Raw genomic sequence first — 23,169 nt, forward strand, 5'->3', positions numbered from 1 at the left:
TTTTCCAGGTATTCCTGGCACTATCCTCCATGGGGAATGAAGTATCATAGATGTTTCACATATTTTTCTGATATACAAGTGGGTCTCTCAGAATAAGAAAAAATAATGCCAAGGAGGCCTTCATGCCCAGCAGAGCACAGCAGACGAAGCTATTCTGGTTTATAATATTCAAATAATCTTTGTGATATTAACAGAGCAGACATCAAAAGTCTACTCACAAAGTACGAAATTCTGTAGAAGCATATGTTATGGGGCAAGACACATGAAAGCAATCGTATCCCCTTTCACAGTCATCAACAACCCCTTTTTTTCATCCCAACAGAACATCAGTTACATTTCAGTCAAATACTTATTTCTTCCTTTTCACCAGCATAACCATGTTCATTATCCACTGTAAGCCACTACCTTCTTTCTTTTTTTCAAAATTAAATCAGCATTAAGTAGTATAATAGAGGCCAATCCAAAAAAACAACCTGCTGCATAAGCTGAAAACTGTCTTATTTCCTGCAGCAATCCAGGAAAAGGGTAGTGAAAGGGAAAGAACTGATGAAAGTTGTAAGGGACTAAAAATCTTTCTAATCATTGACATCAACTAGTAGAGATCTGGGTCAATTAAAACCCCACACATTCTTTCTGTACCAGTTTTGAAGTTATTTCTGAAGGGGCAAGGGTCAATTCCCAGTACTTCATTACTGTTTCAGTTTCTGATACTAGAATGCAGAACAAGGAAGCAAACATGGTCACAAAATAACCTTTTCTGCAAGAAATGCTTCCAGAAGAATCACCACCGGACACCTTCAGACTTTCACCTTCTCAGGCTAAAAAACATCATCTCCTTTTGAAATGCACAGAAAGCCACACAAGGTTTGGTCCTCTTAGGAGGATTAGAAATGCCATGTGTTAATACGGTTGAAGGCTAAAGGACAAGTGAAAAATGACTGTACAAATCTTTCCTCGTGAAGCCAGGCTTAAAACGCAAAGACAGTAAATATGTTTGGCTTATTTGAAACCACTTATGTGAATGCTAGATTACAACACAGGGAATGCAGCTTGCAGTGGACATATCTGTGAGTTTCACCATGAGGGACGGCCCAGAAACAGCTAAACCACAGACCACAGCTTTCAGGCGACAAAGCATTCCCAAGGCTGCAGTCACATGTCCAAAAATAAGAAAGGGGAAGTGTTCGGAAACCTTTTTATAAAACAGAAAACGTCTGGTTAAACAATCCCAAGGCACACAAATGAGTCTGTAACAACTAAGAGGCGAGTTGTAAGGAAAGCTCATGACAAAATAGAGTATTTCGCCTCTTATGGCTTCAGTTCTCTCCATCTTTATTTAATCCTTCTCATGGAAGAGGTAATGCCTGCAAGAGCTGAAGGAAACACACACTTGGATGTCTGCATCTCAGATGATCTCATGGAAAAGACCAGCTGTGGGGAAGGGAAGGAGCTCCCACCTGGCTCCCTGTTTTCTGGGAGTGTTAACAGGATAACTGCTTGGTAGAGCTTTGCCCACTGCACCAGGAGGCAGTTCTGCTGTTAGCCAGCAATTGTATCAACTAGCTGTCCATCAGGACTAGTTTTAACTACAGCAAACAAAATACAGCATTGTTTTCCTCCAGTTCACCTGTATCTTTTTGAAATACCACATAGACAGTTCACAGGAGTATTTCACTGCCTACCAAGGCCTCTCATTTGAAAGGGGAGGGAGCTTTCAGACTTGATACCATTTGCTTGGCACATGAGCATCTTTGCAAAACAAACATTCATGGATTTCTGCTCCTTTCCAGCTTTCCAAAGTGCTGCCCACCAGTACCCAGCAGAAGTGACACTGGGGTCTAAGGCCATTACCAACTGAGCTCAGTGCCCTGCTTAGCCACCAGCTCCTGCCTCTTTGTTATCTGACTTCTCTCCATAACATGGAGGGATCCTCTCAAGCTTGAAGTCACATGCCACAATTGCACGCCCCGTGCTGGATTTTACTAACCTTATTTCCCTTAAGTGCAGGGCTGACATCTCTCCTTCCAGGGCAGGTGAAGAGCACAGGCCAGTTAGTGCCTCTGGCTTTCAGCCTGGCCTCTGCTAAACAAGAAATTTCCGGCCCTTGTGTCACCTCTCCACTGCTTTCAAATTCTCTCTTGATAACTTCTTTCCTTACTTTGCTCTTTCTAAAGCTGTTCTCATCCTGCACCTCAGAAACCTTTCCAAAGTAGCCTGCTTTCCCTTCTCTGGGAATGGCTGCAGCCTGTTCAACACCTCAGCAAGGAATCAAGACTTAACACTTTGCAGATGGGGGGGACAGCCCCACCACAATCAGCTGTCTAATATGAAAGGCCCAGCACTGCAGCACTAATGCAGAAGTTCATGATGTGGGCAAGAAGGAAGGATAGCAGCTTCAACATTTCATCAGGCCAGTGCAAAGAAGGGAAAACTGTACTCAAACTGGAGAATTTTCCAGATATGAGATACGAAATGACAGCAGAAATCACTTATCTCATTTTAAAAACTAAAAAAAAGAGGAAATTCAGACTCCTGAGCATGTCCCAAAGAGCAGTTCCTGCAAGGAGGAAGAAAAGGCATCCTTTTAGCTATATGAAATTGTGTTAATACATTCACTGGAGATCTAAGTCTTGCCATCCACAAGACAGGAGGCAAAAATCTTCAAGGGATCACCATTCCAACCCAAAAGTATGCAGCAAGTTTCTTAGTTACCTATAAAGTGGGAAAAAAAAAATCCCCAAAAGCCAACAGGGTGGAAGGGAGGGAAGAGGGGAAAGAGCCAGATACCACACAAAGGACTCCAAGCCAGAAACTGCAGCAAATCGTGTGTTGCAATATTCTCAGCCAACGATAAGGGCAACAGCCAGGCAGGGAAGGAAAGCCTGCTCCCTGGGTGGGAAGCTGTAGTCACACAAGAGTGGCTTACATTGCCCTCAGCAAAACATCAATATGACAGTGGTGCTTCCATTGCCCTTCTCCTCTCTTTTCACTTTGCAAAAATCCCCTCACTGTACACATGACCTGCAAGCCATTTTGTAAAAAAAGGCAGACACGAAAGGTCACGCAGAGAAAAAGCAAAACTGACTGAAATTGAGACTTTGCATCTTTACTTTTGGAATTTTGTGTAAAGGGTGCATGAGTAAATGTGGAATTTTCCAGAAGCACAGAGAACCTGACGGAGGATCAGTGCAAACCAGAAAGGAGTGCTTTCAACAACCAGCATTCCTCCAGTGGTTGATTACATTACCTGTGTGGTCTGAGGCAGAAGGTGGAGTGAATACAGGCATTGTATATGATAAGAACAGAGCAGCCTTTCTTTGTCAGTCAGGCTCCCGTAAGCTCCCTTTAAACTGATTGCACAATTTAAATCCTGCTGCAATCAAAGAGATGCAGACACAGATCCACACTGAGAATTTGAAAAATAATCCAAGTAGAAGAGCAATACAGGTTAACCCTGCCCATTAAGGGTGGTAAGGAAAGTAAACAACAGCAGATATGAAATCTGGAAATATGAAAAACCTTGGCTGGGAGCCGACTCTGCAGCCCATCTGCCAACACACAGACACATTGTCATCACCTGGCATCAGCTACAGGAGGCAGCTCGAATCTGGGGCTTGCTTGTGGAGGGGGAGCAAGGAGCAACACCCCAGAGCTGGCAGGTGTGAAGCTTTTAACCATGCCAACAGTTTAGGAGATGTGAAATGTCTGCCAGTAGGCAAGGCAGGCTGCACGGTGGGGAACAAACTGACAAGTCAAAGGCCTGCATTTGAGCCTCAGTTTTCACATTTAATAGTGGCTCTGACCTTCTACCAAAGCCAAATCTGGCAACACTAAGAAAGGAGCTGTCCTACCTTTTAGAACCATGGTCCCTATCTCCCAGAACCAACAACAAAAACAGGAAAGCAAGCAAGAAGACTGTCCCACTTCTCATGGGAATACAGCATGCCAGGTAGGGCCCTGGCATGGGCCAGACTGGCAAAAACAGAAACGCTGCACAGAATGAAAGTCTCCTGCTAAAAAGTGAGTAAGAAAGCAAAACTGAGCAGTTTATTTTGACAGGCAAGTTATCTGTACTTTATGGTTTGGCACAACACCTTGGAGTCCAACGGTTATGTTGTTAGTGGCACGTTAATCACACTGTTTTGATCTCTGGCTGTTCAACAATTTGCAAATATTTATTATTCAGTACTCCAGTGCTAAACTGCAAACTCCTGGGATTCCTGTACGTGGTTTTGCAAGGGATTATTTATGCCTGCAGTTCTGATCTTTCCGCTTCTTTCCCCACCCTTCCCAAAGGGGAGAACAGTAGAGATACGGAAATCTTGCTTTAGGGTTAAAATACCTATCTGAGCACTGCTGATACTTGTTCATGAACTTAAAGTATAAAGACATCTCTGTGCTATTATTCCTTTAGCCATTTCAAGCAAAAGTGTTCAGGTGGTGGCTGTTTTTGATCAGAAACAGACATCATCAGAAAAGTCAGTATGTCTCCTTTTCATCAGGAGGGTGACATGAGACTGAAGACTCATCTTGCAAGTCACGGTAACACAGAAAAGAGGGGGGAATTTTTTTTTTTCAAAATCACACTGCTGTACTGGCTGTGCAAAATTTTAACTACCTATAAGCAAGCACAGTGATTAAAGATCACATCCATGAACTACTCATGAGTGGAGCAAAAACCTCACCACCTCTGAGTGCTGGTACAGGAGCTTGTGTCCCCAGCACCAGTCGGTCCTCACAAAAAGCAAAATAAGCTATTTACTGAGGACAAGCAGCACAGAGCTATCAACATCTAAAGTATCCTGTGGAAATCCCCATATATGCACCCTGGAAGACAAGAAAAATGCACCCAAGGCCTTACATTATTAAAAGAGGGGGAATAAAAGTTTTATATTAAACAATATTTCCTCTTAAATATCTAAAGAATAGAAAACTAACATAGTTCAACTGGGACATTAAGCAAACTGGTGTTAAACAGCTTAAGTTTTTGTTTCTTACCTCCTCAGGTACAATGATTAAAGGGTATTTGTCCTCTGATAAGAAGTTAAAAATAACCCACACTTTAAATGCATCTTCATCACTAATCAGCAAAGGACTTTTAGAGAGGTTCTTTTTAGCACAGAGAGTCCAGCACATCCTGTTGAATTCAACTTTGTCAAAGTTTCCTTGAACCTAAAAAGAAGAAATTGAACAACAACAAAAAAGATTGATATGCACGGATGACACAGAATAGCAGACAGACAAAGTTTAACAGGATACAAAAAGCAGCGAGAAAATTCTGGTTTGCAAGAACCACCAAGGTCCAAAAAGAGCATCGTAGCAGCCTAGTCTGACTTTTTGTGTGGAGTCAAATAAGGAGTTTTTTCCAGCAAAATTAACATCCAACCTCCAATTTCTGGTTGAGTTAATAGCACCCTGACTTCATGGGAAGGAGGCTACACTGCATTCTGCATCTCCTCTGGCACATTAGCTTTAGCTTCCAAACCATCTTCAGAACTGTCTTAGTTCCAACTGCCCTTCTGTTGTGCTGAGTTACTGAGATTGTACATAGCAAATCTGGAAACCAGCACAGCCAAAACTACACGTGGATATGCTAAAGGCACTATTGGAACAACAGCTGGGAAAGACCATTAATACGTTTTTCCACTTCACATTACTCAAACGTAACTCTTGTAGGATATTCATCAACATAGAGCCATTTTTTCTCAAATGCTAATCCACTTAAAACCTTCTCCTTTTCTCAGACTTGCAAATCTTCACCTCACTGATAATAAAATGCTTCCTGTTTTCATTATCCTTTATTATACCTAGCAACTACACATACTGATCAGTGAATTATTTGCATATGCAAGAGCTTTAATGTCCTCTGTTTTCTTTCTAAATCCTCATTTATGTTATAAACTATTTATCCTCTCTCTACAGCTTAGCCATGATATTTCTTTGCCAACATGTAACTGATAAACGTATGTTTTGCACTATAATGGAAGTCCCTTTGAGATTTTGGAAAACACGTCTAAGAAACATGTTCTTGTACCTCCTGTGGTAATGGCACCAGTAATGGTCAGTGATATTTTCTTATGACAGACCAGAGCATGCATCTCAGATGCTTCAAGAACACCAATGCCAACTGTATGATTTCCTATCCACTCTGGTAAGTGGTCAGATATAGTGGAGGGTGAGCCACAGTGGCCAAGTCAAACACAGACTAAGGAAGTCACTGAACTGATGTGGGTGGAGGGAAAAAAAAGAAAAAAAGACAGAAATAAACCAGAAACCAACCCTATGCCAAGAAGCACTTTACAGAACAGTTTCCAGGCATAAAAGTGAGCCTATGAAAGAAAACCATAGACTTTGCATGCTTGCAGAGCAGGCCACCAATGTCAGTGCTGATGCAAGAGGCTGGCTCCAGGCTGGAACTGTCCTGTCAATGAGGTGGAAGTTGTAGGAGTCACAGCTGCTACAGCTGCTTCAGCATCCGTCTTGTTCACACAGGAATCATAGAATCATAGAATCACAGAATTACAGAAAGGTTTGGGTTTGAAGGGGACCTTGAAGATCATCTAGTTCCAACCTCCATGCCGTGGGCAGGGACACCTTCCACTAGACCAGGTTACTCAGAGTCTCATCCAACCTGGCCTTGAACATTGCCAGGGATGGGGCATCCACAACTTGTCTGGGCAACCTGTTCCAGTGCCTCACCACCCTCACAGTAAGGAATTTTCTTCCTAATATGTGATCTAAACCTACTCTCTTTCAGTTTGAAGCCATTCCCCTTGTTCTGTCACTACGTGCTCTTGCAAATAGTCTCGTCCCATCTTTCCTGTAAGTTCCCTTCAGGTACTGGAAGGCCACAGTTGGGTCACCCCAAAGCCTTCTCTTTTCCAGGCTGAACAATCCCAACTCTCTCAGCCCCTCCTAATATGAGAGATGCAAGAAACACGGGTCTTGAATGAAACACCAACTAAGCAAACAAACACCCTCTGGAAGAAGGGCTAGAAGCCGTGTTTCCTTCTCCTTCCTTGTATTTGTCAGCGCTTCATCCCTTGGCTACTCTTGCCTGTGCTTTTTCTGTCTGTCCTCCCCACCCTGCCCAGTGAAGCCTGACTTCTTTTCTAGAACAGCTTCTCCCACCCAGATGATGAGTGGTTCCACCTTGGTAATGTCCTAGTGGTTATGCTACTCCCAAGGAAGACGTCAACAGGCTGGGAAACCTCCTTTCCTACAGCCACCACCTGGCAAGTGCTCTAGGCACTGTAAATAAGATGGGGTGCCCTCTGAGCAGCTCATGTTTTAAGGCATGGCAGCAATCACTGACCACAGGGAGACGGGTGGAGAAAGGCACAGGCCCTGGCTGGGCAAGTGCACAATTCCTGCTGACACAGAAAAGTCAGACTGCACTTGCCTCAGGAACTCGTGTCAGAGCCCAGGTCACCTGTTACTGCCGTCAGGACTATGCAGCAGTCAAATAGGAGGTTTCAGAATCATTTTGCCACAGGGGAATAGGTTCTTCTCTGCCACCAGTCCCACTTTAGACATATAAGTCCTTTTTACAGACTTAATTCTGAAAGGGACTTTGTGGAGCCCACATGTCATCCAGAGCAGAGGCACCGATTAGGAATTTTTCAGGAACAATGATTACATCAGCACACAAGCCCCAGCTTTCCAAAAATATAACAAGCATTGGTAGTGTAACTAGCACTCATGAAGTTGCCTGGAAGGTTTAGAACAATGTCCTTCTTTGTCTCCCCCCACTACGACTCTCCCTTGCTATAAATAAGGCCTGCTGTAAAATACCACCATTGCTATCGTTGAAAAGGAAACATTTTCAACTGGTATTTGAAGATATAGATTGAAAATAACAGAACATACTAAAATATAGTCATGAAACCAAGGAAAACAAATTATGAAAAGATTATATTGGCAAATGATAGCTCTCTCCTGAAAGAGACACTCATAGAAGAAGGCAGATTTTGTTTCAGATGCAAGAAAACTAGATAGATCTATCTGCTAAGTAACAAGCTGTGTGATACTGGAAATCATCAATTAGGCAATACTAATTATTCAAACTGTTTACTGAAATTCCCTATGTGGATAAAGGAAATCAATTGCAACCAATTTACCTCATTTAACTACCTTGTCTTTCCTGACAATTGTGTCTTTCTTGACAATTTCTTGGTTCTATCTAAAGAGGCTTTAGTGCAGAGTAACACACAGCGTAAGCCAGCACCAAAAAACATAAAAAGCTACAACTGCATTTACGAGTACAACAGAAGTTATTTCCAAAGGTTACAAAGTCCTCCCAATAAAATTTGTAAGTCATAGTTGCATAGTTTTAAAAGAGTTCTAAGAATTCATTCTTTAAACACTTTAAGAATATCTTAAAGCAAAATATCTTAAGATCAAAAAAATCTCTCTTAAGCAGGTGGCTCTTACTCAAATCAATTAATTTACCACAAGATGTATGACTGGAAATTGAGAGGATTTCCTCTGTATTTGGGGCTATAAAGCATCACTCCTTTAGTAGCTCTGCTCACTAGCACAGACTAAGAGCATTTCTTCTACAATCACCCCAGCTAAAAGAACAGATTACGCCTTGGAAGAATGAAGAAAGAAGGAGTTTCTTGTGTGCTTTTTTTGCTTGTTTGTTTTAAACAAAGGAGACATGCTGTGAACCAGTGACTTCATCCCACTGCATGATGTTTTCTGGCACTGATGTAAAGTCATCTCTAAGAGATGGCATAGTCAAGATTTTTCCCATCCAAAAAGACAGCCTTCTCTAAAACAACTTCACTAATTCTTAATAGTATATATCTAAACTGTTTACAAGCATTTAGCCAAGATTAAATAACATGAAGTTACAGGTAATTTAATTCTGTTCCTTAACATTTTCATCTTTCAAGATTAACTAATGGGATGGGTATATCAGGCAATCATTGGAGGCCAGATCAGTGTCTGAACAAAACAACACAAGAAGCTATATGCAGTCATGCTCTTTCCTTTCATGAGAAAGCAAGGTAGCTCCTCCTTTGTTTTTACCATGGAGTAAGAAGGTGCCCCAGGGCAGCACTTCTCACCTACTTGCTTATATAGGCGGGTCTGTCGTTTTCAAATTAAAATGTTATTTACATGCAATTGCTCCTCATTTCCTTAACTATTTTTCCTATAAACACTCTTTAACAATAAAGCACTTTTATATTTGAGAAAACCTTCCATATCTCTTTTTTTTTTAACCTAATGACTTGCTACTGCCTACAAACAGTATAAATCGACTGTGCTTCAGCCTTTCCCACTGTAATCCTTTGGTCAAAATAAACTAAGGCCTTTTCTTTTTTCATAGAATTTTTATCTAAACTGCTTGCTCTCTGTTGAACCTTACAGGAGCTCAGACTGCCAACATGAAGCAGAAATGAGATCACAACTTCTTAGGGACACAGCAAGTCTTCAGCATGCCTCAAGACATCAATCTGGTACCTTTTTGTGTATTAATGGCCAACAACTCCCACACATCAAATAGGACACTCTTGGGGCGTCTCTCATACTCTCTGGGTACAAGAGAAACACAGACTAGAGAGGCAGAGGAGCTGATAAGTCTTAGCTAGATATGCTTCTACTACTTCCAAGCTGCCAGACTGCATTATGTACATATATCACATTTTCCACCAGTATTACACATAGAGTAAAGAAGGAGCAAAATTCAGCAAATCAGGCTAAGGAGTTTGCATCACCTGCAATTGCTGCTTTGGGCTTTTCGACAGTGTGTCAGTTCAGGACTTTTTAGCATAATAAAAGAAAGCAAACAGCTCTGTATGTCTGCAGCCACAACATCAAAGCTTGAGGGTTTCTGGGGTTGACCCCAAGTGTACGAGAAACCAGTGGTATTGAAGCTCATATTAGCACTACCATGTGGGCTGCTTTTTACTGTCCAGTGCAGTGACTCAACATTAGCTCTCAGAAAAAGAGCAGGAAGATAGTTGCTTGGGATTTTTTAACTTTCAAACCCCGTGACTACCTCTCTTAGAACACGATGGAGAGGAGAGCAGGGGAAACCCTGCTGGCTTTACAGTAGGGTTTCCCCCAAAACAAGGCACAGTAGAAGAGTGAAGAGTGCTCAGACACGAAAGAACTTGCAAGATAAAACTTAACAACGCTGCCTGATGTCACCCACTGTCACTTATCTGAAAGGATGTAGTTATTAGAATATCTTGTGAAGAACATTGAAGATATTTTTGCCCTTTTTGTTTGCAAAGGAGTCTATGACAACATTCTGTTGTAGCTGTAAAGTAGGACAATCTACAGCTCCAAGACCCTTTCTGATAAATTCAAGCTGAAGTGCTTTACTGATATGAACACAGTCCTGCATGAACACAGCTTAGACAAGGGCCAGATGTAACAGGAAACAGAAACCAAGGAGAGAAGAAAGAAGTAGAAAACAGTGCACCCTTCCATTTTTAGGCACAGGCTCTCCAGAGTACCCACCCTATCATGACCCCATACAGATACACTCACCACCAGCACCTTCACACCAGCACGCTTCCTGCACACACGTTTACTGCAAAGACACTCCAATAACAACAACCGATAAAAGAAAAAACAACAACAAGAATTCAAAACTTACCTTTTCCAAGATGAATTTGTTTAGGTAAGGCATGTAACCCTGATTGGAAACTGGCCCCTCATCATCGTCCCTAAAGTGCTCTTCCAAGGCCACCGGGTCGTGGGGGACATTTAACACTGTACACAAGTTGTGAGAAAGGACCTATGGGCAGAAGAGAAACCAGTGACACTGCTGTCAGCCTTAACCACGAGCAAAGTGACACTTTGATGTCAGCACAAGCTCTGCCCCACGAATTTTTGTCAAGAAACAAAATATAACTAAAACAATGGATTCAGTGGCTTCAGACAGTTGCACGTTTCAGAAGCAGTGCGAGCACAGAGAGGTCCAGTCCTACAGCACTGCAAAGGCAGCTACAGAAGTTCCCCTTTGTACACATATACCCATGTGGCTGAAAACCAGGAGAGGCATGCAGAAACACTGGAGCAATACTTACAGAGTGAAATCAGATAGCTATGGAAAACAACCACAAACACCTAGCCTTTTAAATTATAAATTTTTATATCTACTGCTAATGAATATCAGAGAAAACAACTCAATATGTGCCTTTAGTTTACAAAGATGTGACCACTCAGATGAAAGCATTAACTATGGATTTCTCTCATCTGCTTTTGGGCTGCTTCTCAACATTCACCCCACGTTTCAGCTGGCAAATGAAAAGTAATGTTACAGAAAGGGGAAGGGTTTAGCCATGCTTCTCAAATTTTTATTTTAAAAAGGTATTTGCATACCTCTTGATATATTTGCATGAATTATATCAAGAGCATAACAGCCACCAGCACTCGTGTCTGTTATTGAGAAATGACCTTCAAGAAGAGACTACACACTTGACTAATTTTAAGGAAGTGCTGAGTTACTGAAAACTAATTGGTAGCCGACACACCTCAACTTCTTCAGCTTGAGCTGAGCTTTGCACACTCAAACCAACACCTCAGTGCCAACAGGAAGGCAGAGCTTGGGCAGCAGTGACTCCTGTGCCACTGGCACTTTCCCCAGAAAAGGCAAAGCACCATCCCTTTCGTTGTTCACACTGTCTGGAGTCAGGTCAGTCCTGCCCATCACGTCTTAAGCACCCTGTCACTGGGAAGCCCTCTCCCCTGGCATGATGCAGAGCTGAGCCTCTGAAGACCATGTACCAGCTACATGAACTGGGTTAAGGATTTCACTTCACATGCTCTGGAATGGTCTGCATGGAAAAAAAGGTACCAAAGGCAAAAAATAAAGGTAAAACAAAATTAAGCAGAAGTAAAACAGATCACATCTTTTGAAAAGGTGTGCTGCTGGTGGTATTATTTTTTTTAAATCAACAACTACATGGAACAGACTGCAACTGAATTTTGGCATATGTTTTAGTTTTTCATAAAATTAAAAACAAACAAACAAAAAACCAACCAAAAAAAACCCCCCAAAACAGACCCCAATGATGCAAATAGAGAGCAGTAAAAAAATGTGCAGAAAATTATAAGCACATCTGTTTAGGTGAGCAGACATAGAGTGGTCAAGATGGAGTTAGCTGCAAAACAAGAAGTGAAAGTCTGAAGTTCTCAAAGCCTAGGAAATCAAACCAATGCTACACACTTAAAATATCTGGGCTTTCCCCCACCCGCCTCCCTCCCCCCCCAAAAAAAGTACACTTACTTTTCTTATGTATGATAAGGAGATATGCAGAATCTAAGTTAGTTAGCAGAAAATTCTACAAGGATAGCCCAAAATGCATGATTAGTTCAGAGGAGAATTCCTCTCTACATACCTCCAAAGTTAAACTTTCTTTTAGAAGAACAGACATTTCCATGAGAAACACATATTTTCAACAATGAATGCTAGCACTAAGGCATTGGAGCTTATGAGGTGTAAAAGTTTAAAACCACTTAAAACAACAGCATCAGCCATACTACAACAAAAGCTGTATTTCAGAAAGCAGCAAAATAGCATTTAGAAGTTATCACATTTCACACTACCCTTCATCAACAGTGTATTTTCCTTCAATCTATCCTTATTTCTAACCACCACATCAAATCAAGTATTTGAGTCCATGTGATTTACATATAGGTTGGGGGAACATACTATCATGTGTGTTTCCCCTTCTATTTAAGGCTTCTGTTGTTATTTATAGAAGCCTGAGGGATTCTTGAATTTCTGAGAAATAGAGATGAACACCATTTCCCAACCACACTGTAGTTGCTATTACTATAACAAAAAAACCACTCAGCTAATAAAAATATCCTAAAAGCATAACTCATTTAAGCTTACTACCAAAGTAAACTAAAAGTCTCAATAAAATACTTTCTTATCACGTCCTTTCTACCTATTTCTCTTCTCCTTTTTTCAGCCTGCTTGCTGTGAGTGGCCTGTCAGAAACCTAGGTGGTTTCCACATTAAGCAAGCAATTTACCAGGAAAGAATTCCACTTTCAATGATTTTCTAATATCTGCCTTATCTGCGATCTCTCCTGTGCCCAGTGCTCTCTTTTCATAGCTGAGGAAATTCCTCGGTGCCTGCCAAAGCCTGCTGCTCTCCAACGGGGCCAAGCGCCAGCTGAATTCTTCAGTTGCAGGGTAAGCCTGAAAAATTCTGCACTGAGGTCTCGTTTTGTTTTGGTTTGTTCTCTCAAAACACATTATCTGGACCATAAAATACTCTATTCTAATGAACAACTTAAAAAAAAAACCAAACTAGATGAGCACTAGATTAACTGGGGTACAAAAAATCACCTTGTCTTGCAGAAACACCATGAAGAAGTTTTCCACCACTAAGGATTATTCCCCCCCTCACCATGGCCACAGGGTTGCTAGGCAGCTTTTTCTTTCCTCACTTACTATGCTCTGGATGCCACATTTAACAATCTACCTTCATGCCAGAGCCAACTCCTACCCCAGCCCAGGGGCTCATCTCTGTGCTGCAGCACATGGGTACAGAGGGGGTCCCCAAACTGGAGTCCATGAGACAGCACAAGCAGCCTGCACAGAGTTCATGACACCAGTGTACTCCAGGTGCCATTCCTTCATTTTCCCTGAGAAGTTTTGTAACAAAGATGCCTAGTGGCATCCCATCTTTCCCTGGGAACACTGAAGGTGTTCTGCTCTAAATACAAATATCCAGATGAAACACACCAGCTGAACACCAAAGGTCATCACAGACTTTGGATTTACTTTATTTATGGCCCATTTCATGTTGCTTTACATTCAGCTCTACTCTGCCATAGCTGCTCCCCTCTGAGCTCCTATTTTCCAAGACTTCAGCACGTGTTGAATTGTTACCATCTGAGTAGTTCCATTTAACCATGTTTGTAAAAGTGACCTGTGTTTCTACAGGGAACGGGAAGATCTGCTGGACAACTTATTGCTCAGCAACAAAAATTTGGCCCAGATGACAGTAGGAGCATTACCAGGGCAGACTAGTCCTGCAGTGTCTATTGTCAGCTTCTTTGGTGTTTTTTTTGTTTTTCTTTTCCATCTGTCAAGGGGGTCTTCTCCTCCCCCATCTCTTTTTCAGATTTTAAAATGTTGGCATCACAGATCCCGACAGCTCCATTCAGAGGCTTTGTGTGAATTCATTCCAAGACATTCTTGGCTCATCTCTCTCTGACATCCATGTCAGCAGCCAGCCAGCCAAAATAAGGCTACTCACAAGTGCTTTCCCTTTTCCTTTTATGACCAGTGTGAAAGTAGCATCGTATATGCCCCTTGTCGGAGTCTCATTATTTAGCACCGGGGTTAGTGCAATAACCTCTTTCCCAGTCACACGAGTGTATTCCAGCCCAGCCTCCACCAGCTCAGGTTCACCCACATCACCTCTCTGTTCCTTCTTTTGCTCCCTTCACCCTTTGGGCACTCACAGACCCCTTGTCACCATTTCCAACAGGCTCACTCTTCCTCTTGCCAACATTACCAGCGTGCCCCCTTTGGCCCCCAGACACATACTGGTGCCAGCCTGCATCTGTCCAGCTACCGAGGGAATTGCCTTTCTGTCCTGTGGTTCCCAGACATCAGGAAAAGCTCTTTGTAAACATACTCTGTGTACTGCACCCTTCTTGTACATCTCCCCTGAAACCAGTGAACAAAACAGAATCACAGAATCAATTGGGCCGGAAAAGACCTCTGAGATCATCAAGTCCAATCTTTCACTGAACACCACCATGGTACCAAGTGCCACGTCCAGTCTTTCCTTAAACACCTCCAGGGACAGTGACACCACCACCTCCCTGGGCAGTCCTTTCCAATGTCTCATCACCCTTTCTGTGAAGAAATTCCTCCTGATGTCCAACCTAAACCTCCCATGGCGCAGTTTAAGCTCTCGTCCTGTTGTTGGTTCCCTGGGAGAAGAGACCGACCCCCACTTGCTACAACCTCCTTTCAGGTAGTTGTAGAGAGCATAAGGTCTCCCTCAGTCTCTTTTCCTCCAGGTTAAACACCCCCAGCTCCCTCAGCTGTTCCTCATTGGACATGCATTCCAGAACCTTCACCAGCTTCATTGCCCTTCTCTGGACTCACTCCAGCACTTCAATGTCCTTCCTGAATTGAGGGGCCCAGAACTGGACACAGGACTCAAGATGTGGCCTCACCAGTGTCAAGTACAGGGGAAGAATCACTTCCCTAGTCCTGCTGGCCACACTATTTTTGATACAGGCCGGGATGCCATTGGTCTTCTTGGCTGGCTCAAGGACAAAGATTAAACAGGCCCCTTTTTCCACTGAGAGCTGCTCCCCTTAAGCGCAGTCTCATGGTCCCATCATTTCCTAACGCCCCCTGTTTTGGTCTACAAGTTGCTTTGGTTTGCCACCTCCTGTGGAAGAGGAGCATCCCTCCTCTCACACTTCACCAACACGATTCCTCATGGAATTCCTCACACAAACGCTTCTGAGCCCCGTTAAGAGCACGAGAGTACGATTCTCTCATAGTGAGTCACAGTGACTAATTTCCTACCACCCTTCACTGCTGCACAAAGCCAATTGTCCAGCCTGGGTCCTGCCCACTCGTCACAGGCTCTCACCCCTGCCACTGCCTTGCTACATTGTTCCAGGTCTTCCTCTCCCTTCAGACCATCCCTCTTACCCCTGATTACACCCCTCTTCCTCTTCCCACCGGCCATTGACTTCACATTTAGTAGGAAGGCAAAACAAAGATAAGAGGTATAATAACCCTATAAACACCCCAGACACGGGAAAAGACCGGTTTAAATTTTCTAAGCCTAATGAGTAACTTTAGTCACTCATACATTACAGGCCCAAATGAGACAGTATTTTCACAAGTGGCTCACCATCCACATTCTGTAGGTATCACACCAGGAATCCAACACCCTAGGACTTAGAAAATCCACCCCAACGTAGCACATAAAACAAGAAGAGCCAAATAAATTCACTTCCTAAGCAGAGATGAGCCACAAAGTAACATACAAAGAGCTTCCAGAGAGAGTGTAAAAACTAATTGATGTGTATTTTTTCCAAGACCCAATCACACACACACACTACAAGCAGTTTTGCTGGCTGTCAAGTGCAACTATATTTAAAATCACAGTGTTTCAAGACCCAGATGAAAAGAGGATTTAATGTTGGCACATTACAGAAACTTTAAAAATAAGTCAGTTTTAAAACTGCAGATTGCAGATGAAATTGGATTTAAATATAAGAGAGGAAGTATTGGCATGTAGCTCATGCTCAAACCACAGCAGCAGCTGTACCTGCATACACAGAACTGACACTTGAGCCTTGCTGTATCAGTGTCTGAATGTGCTGAAACACAGTGACAAAATAATGACTGTGTCCAGATTTAAAGCTGTAATTTAAGAACAGAATACACAAATGTTTCTGCTGGTGTAGATAAAGGGCTAAGATCTGCAGCCAGCATAACAGTAGAATTTCTGAAGATTACAGATCAAAAAAAGTAAAAAAAAAAAAAAATAAAAATCAGTGCATACTTGAAGATGACAATATTCAAAATTACACAAAGGACTGATTTGACTGTCCCTTCTCTCAGCAGCTCAGAACACATACAAAAGATACAAATGGATAAAAGACATCTCATTAAATCCTTACTATTCCAAGCAAGTCCTAGTTTTTTCTCCAAGCATTTGCTGTTTCTCCAGACCCAACTGACTCACCTCCATCCCTTTGGTCCAAATGTGTTAAAAACAAATGTGTGATGCAAACCCTTCACAGTAGGGCCTTAGCTACATAACACACACACACTTATTCTTCTCATAGGATTTAAAGAACATTATCTATTTTAATGGAAGGCTCAAAGATCAGAGTAACTAGAAATCACTGTCTTTAACAGTGAAACCTGTTATACTTAGGAACGTCTGTGCAACATGATGGCAACACCTTATACTGGATTACACAAACCAAAGATTCATTGTCAGTAAGTTTTGTGACTGAGAAGGGAAGAGTTCAGCAGGATACAACACTACCATTCTCAGAAAAAAATATGATTTTATTACATTTTTTAAAAAACGACTTCCACTAAATTATTAAACGTATTTCCCTAATGTCACAGATCTCTACTAACCTCTTTATCTCCAAGCACCATCTCTCCATTTTACAAGAGTGTTTATCTTCCTCGTGGTAATGTGGATGAGAAATACTTTATTGTGAAACACCCTCTTAGTGCAACATAGACCTACCTCAATCAGATAGAAGCTTCTCTTTGCTGTCCTGCCTGCCCTTTCCAACACATCCAATGTGGGGCTGCTGCCATCATGCACACCTTTTCTCCTGAGCAGGACTATCAGTTTGACACCACATTCATCATTTGTCACAAAAAGTCTATGGAAGAACAACCTCTTCCTGCGTCTCCCGAAAACTAATTCTTGGTGGCCAAAGGAGAAGGCAGCAGCCTCACTTCAGACTTGTTTCTGCACTCCCAGATCCTCCACTTGACACTTCCCTCAGGAGCCTTGATATCACAGACAGAACTGCACAGACACATAGAGCCCTGCTTTTTTTTCATCCCTTCTCTCTCACAGGCAGATGAAAATACCAAAACTGTTCAGGAAGATGTCTGATAGGTAACAAGAAGACAAGTTTAATTTCCCTCTCCTTTTCACTTTTTTACCTTTTTTTAAACACAAGCATTTGTAGACATGGGGCTCTAGTGAGACAGCAGAGCACAACACTGTGCTACAGCTTGGAAACACAACTGCTGCTTTAGTCCACCTGGGCCAGTCAGTGATCTTAAAACAGAAGCAGCAGAACCAGCCCTCCAGCATTCTGGCTGCTTCCTTAGCCATTTCATTCAGCCCAGCACCTGTGGACCACGTTGCAGCTCTTCCAGCAGCCAGCACAGCATGCTGCAGACACACTCTCAGGTGAGTGCACTGAGCACACGTATCGCGTCAGTGCACACAAGGTGTGGAAGATAGCGTGACAGGAAAACAGGATTCCTTTAAAAAGCAGGACAACGAAAAAAAAAAAGCCTCTCTGCAACCTGCTTCAGTTAGTTCTGTAACACTGCTACACAAATACTCACTTTCACAACACCACCTGTGAAAGATCCAGGACCTGCACACGTTTGCAGCCTGAGCTCAGTCAGGTCTGGCCTCTCGCCTGACTCCTGCCCCGCAGTCACTTCTGGCCAAGTTCAGCTCTATCTCACGGCCCGATCGCCCCGAGAGAAGAAAAGGAGAAGAGGAACAGGCTGCTTGCAGAATGCTGCCCGTTCTGGACACTCATTACATAATTCTAAAAACAAAGTTCATTAGCTACCAGCCACACTTGGAAATGCCGCCCACAGCACGGCCACTCACAGAGTTAATCTCACGAAAGGCGCCAACTTCGGCTGGCTGCTGCATCCCACACAACCCCAGCACTCAGCACAAGGACCCACAGTCCCAAATGTCAACAGGTGTTGCGTTCTTATTCAAAATATTTATTTAGCCAGATTCCTGCTATTATTCCCAGGCCAAGATGGTCCCATAAAGCAGGGCCAAGATGGGACTGGATTCAGCGAGCTGCCTGAGAGCTCTTTTAAGAGCACAAACACTACTTCAGCGTATAAGCTAAGGAAAGAATGGCACAGTTGGAGCCTCTTGACTAATTCTCCTGTTTATATCCAAATAAGAGGGCACTGTGGAACCTCATCCTCCCCTTGGCAAGCTGTGAATTTCACTTGGACGCAGCCAACCCCTATAGATGGGACCTTGTGGCTACCCCACAAAAGATTTTGGCCAGAAAGGGTACCAAGGACATGTGGCTGAAAGCGGACCAGAAGCACAACAAGGGTTTGTGCAGTGACATCTCGGGGAGGACGAAGCGCTTGCCTGGGCTGAATGAAAATCAGCCTGCTCGGGTTCCAGGGGGGGTCCGGGCCAGCCTCCGGCGGGACGGAGGCGCCCAGGGGCGCGGGGACAGGCGATGCCGTGGGATGAAGCACAGCCCGGGTGGGGAACACGCAACGCCCAGCCCGAAGGGAGCTGTGAAAGCGGGTGCCGTGCCCAGCCCGGGCAGGTCCCAGCCCCGCGCCCCCATGTCGGCCGTGCAGGCGGTCGGCGGGGACACCCCGGGCCGTGTCACGGCCCCTCGCACCCCATCGGGCCCCGCGTCCCCCGGGATCGCCACCCCGCGCTTGCCTTCAGCTGGGACTTGGAGACCTTCCCGCTGCGGTCGAGGTCCAGGGCGGTGAAGGCGTGCCAGATGGACTTGAGCAGCTCCTCCTTGAGCCCCACCATGGCCGGCCCGCTCCCAGCGCCGCTCCCAGCGCCGCTCTGCCCTCGCCTCCGCCGGCCCCGCCGCGCCCGCCCCGGGGGCGGGTGCCCGGCCCTGCCCGGCCCTGCCCGGCCCCGAAGGCGCCGCCCCGGGAGCCGCGTCCCGCCCCGGCGGCCCAGCCCGGGGCCGGGGCCAAGGGAGCCCTCGGGTGCTCTGCCCTGAGCCCCTCGAGGTCCCCATCGCCGTCGCATTTGAACTGCACACCCGCCCTTCTTCTCAGTTTCTTTTCCTCGGGCTTACTGCTCTCCAAATCTGTCTTTCCTGTTGCAGTCCTGCCTTGTTTTCTCATTGGGAAATTGAGGAGATACACACAGTTAGTGAACAATTTTGAATTTTGTCCTTCGCTGTATGTTGTCCTTCTCAGTTTTTCCGATGTCGTGCTGTGACGCGTGTGAATAAATTAACATTTGTCACTTTGCTGTTCTCCAATACTGTTCAAATGCCAGCTGGGATTTTCACGCATCAGTTGAGATAGTAAATAAAACAGTCTTGTCCTCGTAATGTGTCACTAGATAGACAAAATAAGTACTGCATGGCATTGAAAACTGTCTTGAAGGTATCAATGAGCCTGGTACTTTTTTTGTCTTTCCAAATAATTCCCCTCTAGGCAATTGTGACTTTTGGGAGAATAGGAATACAACCGAGTCTATAAATTCACAGAAGTCTCGGGTCCAACATTCCCAGCAGGATATACACACTGAGGAGAGCAGCTTTCCTCTTGGAATCTTCCTGTCCCAAGACTGTCAAAATGCAGCTTGGAAGGAAGGCTGCACACAGCTGGAGAGAGTGAAGTGCAATCACAGTGCAGGGGGAGATCTAAAAAAACCTCCTTCTCCACTACTTCCAGAGCTGAAACAGGACAAAATGTGATCACAAGGAAGGAGTTGTGTTGATGGGAGTTTTTTTAGGGTGGTAGGGTGTTTGGGTTTTTTTTTTTTTTGTGTTAACTCCTCTTTAATGCTGTGAGTTGGGAGTTAGTACTGGTCAGTGCAGCTGCTGTGCTTAGAATTCAACCAAGATTAATAAAATAAGTTTATATGGCATTTCTGTTGCATTTTGCAGGAAAACCAACTTATTACTTATTGTGTATGTGCTGTGACCTCAACAGCCCTTTTTTCTGTGTATAGAGTCTCTATTTTTCCAGCTAAGCAGTGTTGGTTGTCATACTTAGCAAAAAATACTTCTTCAGACACGCTTTGAAGAGAGAAATGATGGAATGGCTGTTTTCTACAACCTGACAGATGCCTTCAGCGTTTCGATCCGAACAGCAAATACTACAAATCATGTCAGCAACACAGCCAGGATCCAAACCTCAAAGGCACTGAAGCCCTAGGCCCAAATGTCAGCCAGCCATTGAGACTTCTGTGAGGTTATTTTGCTCTGAAGGACAATGGGTGAGAAGAAGAAAGCGACGGTGGGCATGGACTAAACATCAGAATGTGCAAATCACTCTAATATTTACTGACTGGCAGAGGCTGAGAAATAAGACTGTTGCATGCAATATTTCTTGCAACTGATGGCAAAGCTCAGGCTTTTCTGTTCATCTTTCTGCCTGTAGGAGTTGAACCCATATGCACTGCTTTGACTGCTGCATGTGACTGTCATTCATGGTACCTAGCCCATGATGTTGTCAAGGTTTCACTTTCATGGATTTTACACAGAACCATTAAGATCCTGAACTCAAGACACATAAATAAACAAGGGAGGGAAAAATTAACTTTTGTCCAATTTTAGTCTTCAATTAACTGCATCACCAGAACAAAAACAGCACTCCAAGTGAAATAGTTCTGGCAGGTACAGTTTGATGGCTGTTTGTACCAGGTGGCACTGGTTCTTTATGATCCCAGTAAGAAAGGTACTCAGACTCTGAAGTGTTACTTAGAATATCATTTATTGGATCTAACATTATAATGGAGAGAACACAGTGGATAACCTTACATTCCTTGAGGTGCTGGGAACCTGGAGCTGTGCAGCATCTCTGAGCAAGGTACAGCATGTCTCACAGATCCTGCCCCTGGAAAAGTTATACCATTTTGGTCATTCAAACAGTTACAGGATTTTCTTACAAGAAAGCAACTCTATACATCGTTTCTACTGCCAAACAGAAAGGATGTTCACACCAGAACCTCTTGTTGCCATTTTCAGATAAAGAGCAGGACACATGGGATATAATCCCATGTACCAAATAGGAGCTGCTCTCAAGCTCCTCTGGGACAATGAACCAGGTAACATTTGTCCCACATGGACCTGGAGGCCAGGCTGGACAGGCAGCACAGTTCAGCACAAGCTGGGTAGGCACAGGTCTGACTTACATGGATTGCTAATCCTCCTCGTGCAGTGGTACCTGGACAGATGAGCAGATAGCAAAGTCCACTGCAGGAAGTACTTTTAATTCTCATAGGTGATAATTCATAAAATTAGTTTTCCATATGTGGTGAATTGAAAACTAGAATCATCCACAGATTTCCAGTAATTTTTATTTCTTTAGTGTCTAGCAGAGATGTTGTAGTCTCTCAGTACCACAGTCAACAAACACGATCTCCTTTATTCATGAAACATATTCTAGCAGCCTTTTCCCCCTCTTTTTTCTTAATGTCTTTCTCCATAATTTATTCAGGACTTTGGAATCCACAAAAAATTATTTATGCTCCTTCCTCCAGATGGATGGTGTGAGCTACACAATTAACATTAAAAATTATATTAATTAAATTTCCTAATGAACCTGATTTGCTAACATTATAGCTGTTAATATTACCAGAAACATCTTGAAATACATCAGCATTTCTTCAATTTGACCACAGCTATTCCACTTAAGAAGGAAGGAGACAACTTTTGCATATGCAGATAACCTAAAAATCTTATTTGGTAGTGAGCACTTGTAAACAGAGAACATCCTTATTTAAGTGCATTAAAATATAGTTAGATTCTGAAATGTCACTGAAGAAAAGCAATTAATATAGTTCACACATGAATCTCTTAATGGCAGGGACTTAGTTTCTATTTTGAATAGAGTACAGTGATTTTTTGGCAGCTCATTTTTGTAAAAACAATAGAGTAGAAAAATAAAACAAAATGCCCCAGAAGCTGTTGAAAAACCCAACAAGAACAGCAACAAAAAATAACTGCCACACCCCCACACATAAAAACCAACCAACCAAAGAAACCTAACCAAAACCAACCCAAAACACCTGCCAAAACAACAAGAAAACCAACACCCAAAACCTGTGTGCAGCTTTTCATTTGCTCTTAATTCTTTTTGCTGACTTCTATTATTCTTGATTTAAATGACAAGCTAAAATGCTAAAATCCTTTGCCAGGACAGGATTTGTTTTCCATTCAGGGCACTAGGTTAGCAGTCCATGCTTAAATGTTTCATTAAAATGAGTGGTTTATATAAGCCTCAGTTGCTCCAGCTTTCGCTAGGTTAATCAAAAGGATATTTACAAGTTATGCATAAAACTAGTACATGACTTTAAATAGTCATGCTCGTATTTAAAATTGTTTGTATAGGATTGAACTAACTGAGCAAAACCAGTTAAAGTGAAGTTCATACGCAGACATAAACTCACTGTGGAACAAAACCGTTGTTTTTTATACTTACCCAAAATAGCTTTAACAAAGTTACAGGACTAACTGCATCCACACCCAAAGCGTGAGCTATTTTAAGCAACCCTTCTGTTTTGATATGCTAGTCTGGATCTTTGCTTATCAAAGACTTTACATTCTAAACCTTTGAAGATAAGATTGACATGTAATCCATTAAACATTAATTAACAGCAATCACGCTTAACCATGAAACCCTTGATAGCACTACACAGACTCTGAATTACTTGCATAGTACAAAAGTAAGCTCTGATGC

General features: G+C 43.1%; 1 protein-coding gene across 2 annotated transcripts in view; it reads right to left on the reverse strand.

Moving 5' to 3' along the window:
* Window positions 1-19,375, reverse strand: part of SWAP70 (switching B cell complex subunit SWAP70) — a 39,115-nt gene extending 19,740 nt beyond the window's left edge. The window contains exons 1-3 of one of the 2 annotated variants that reach the window (XM_064657344.1): window positions 19,175-19,375; window positions 10,616-10,756; window positions 4,999-5,172 (exon numbers count right to left, since the gene is read on the reverse strand). In XM_064657344.1, coding sequence (XP_064513414.1) covers window positions 4,999-5,172; window positions 10,616-10,756; window positions 19,175-19,273 — 414 coding nt within the window. In that variant the 5' untranslated portion in view covers window positions 19,274-19,375. Of the gene's footprint in view, window positions 1-4,998; window positions 5,173-10,615; window positions 10,757-12,362; window positions 12,414-19,174 lie in introns of those variants that run through there. The other variant, XM_064657345.1, reaches the window with a different exon arrangement.
* Between the last annotated feature and the right edge of the window lie 3,794 nt (window positions 19,376-23,169).

The sequence above is a fragment of the Pseudopipra pipra genome, chromosome 6 (assembly GCF_036250125.1).
Source record: "Pseudopipra pipra isolate bDixPip1 chromosome 6, bDixPip1.hap1, whole genome shotgun sequence".
NCBI lineage: Eukaryota > Metazoa > Chordata > Aves > Passeriformes > Pipridae > Pseudopipra > Pseudopipra pipra.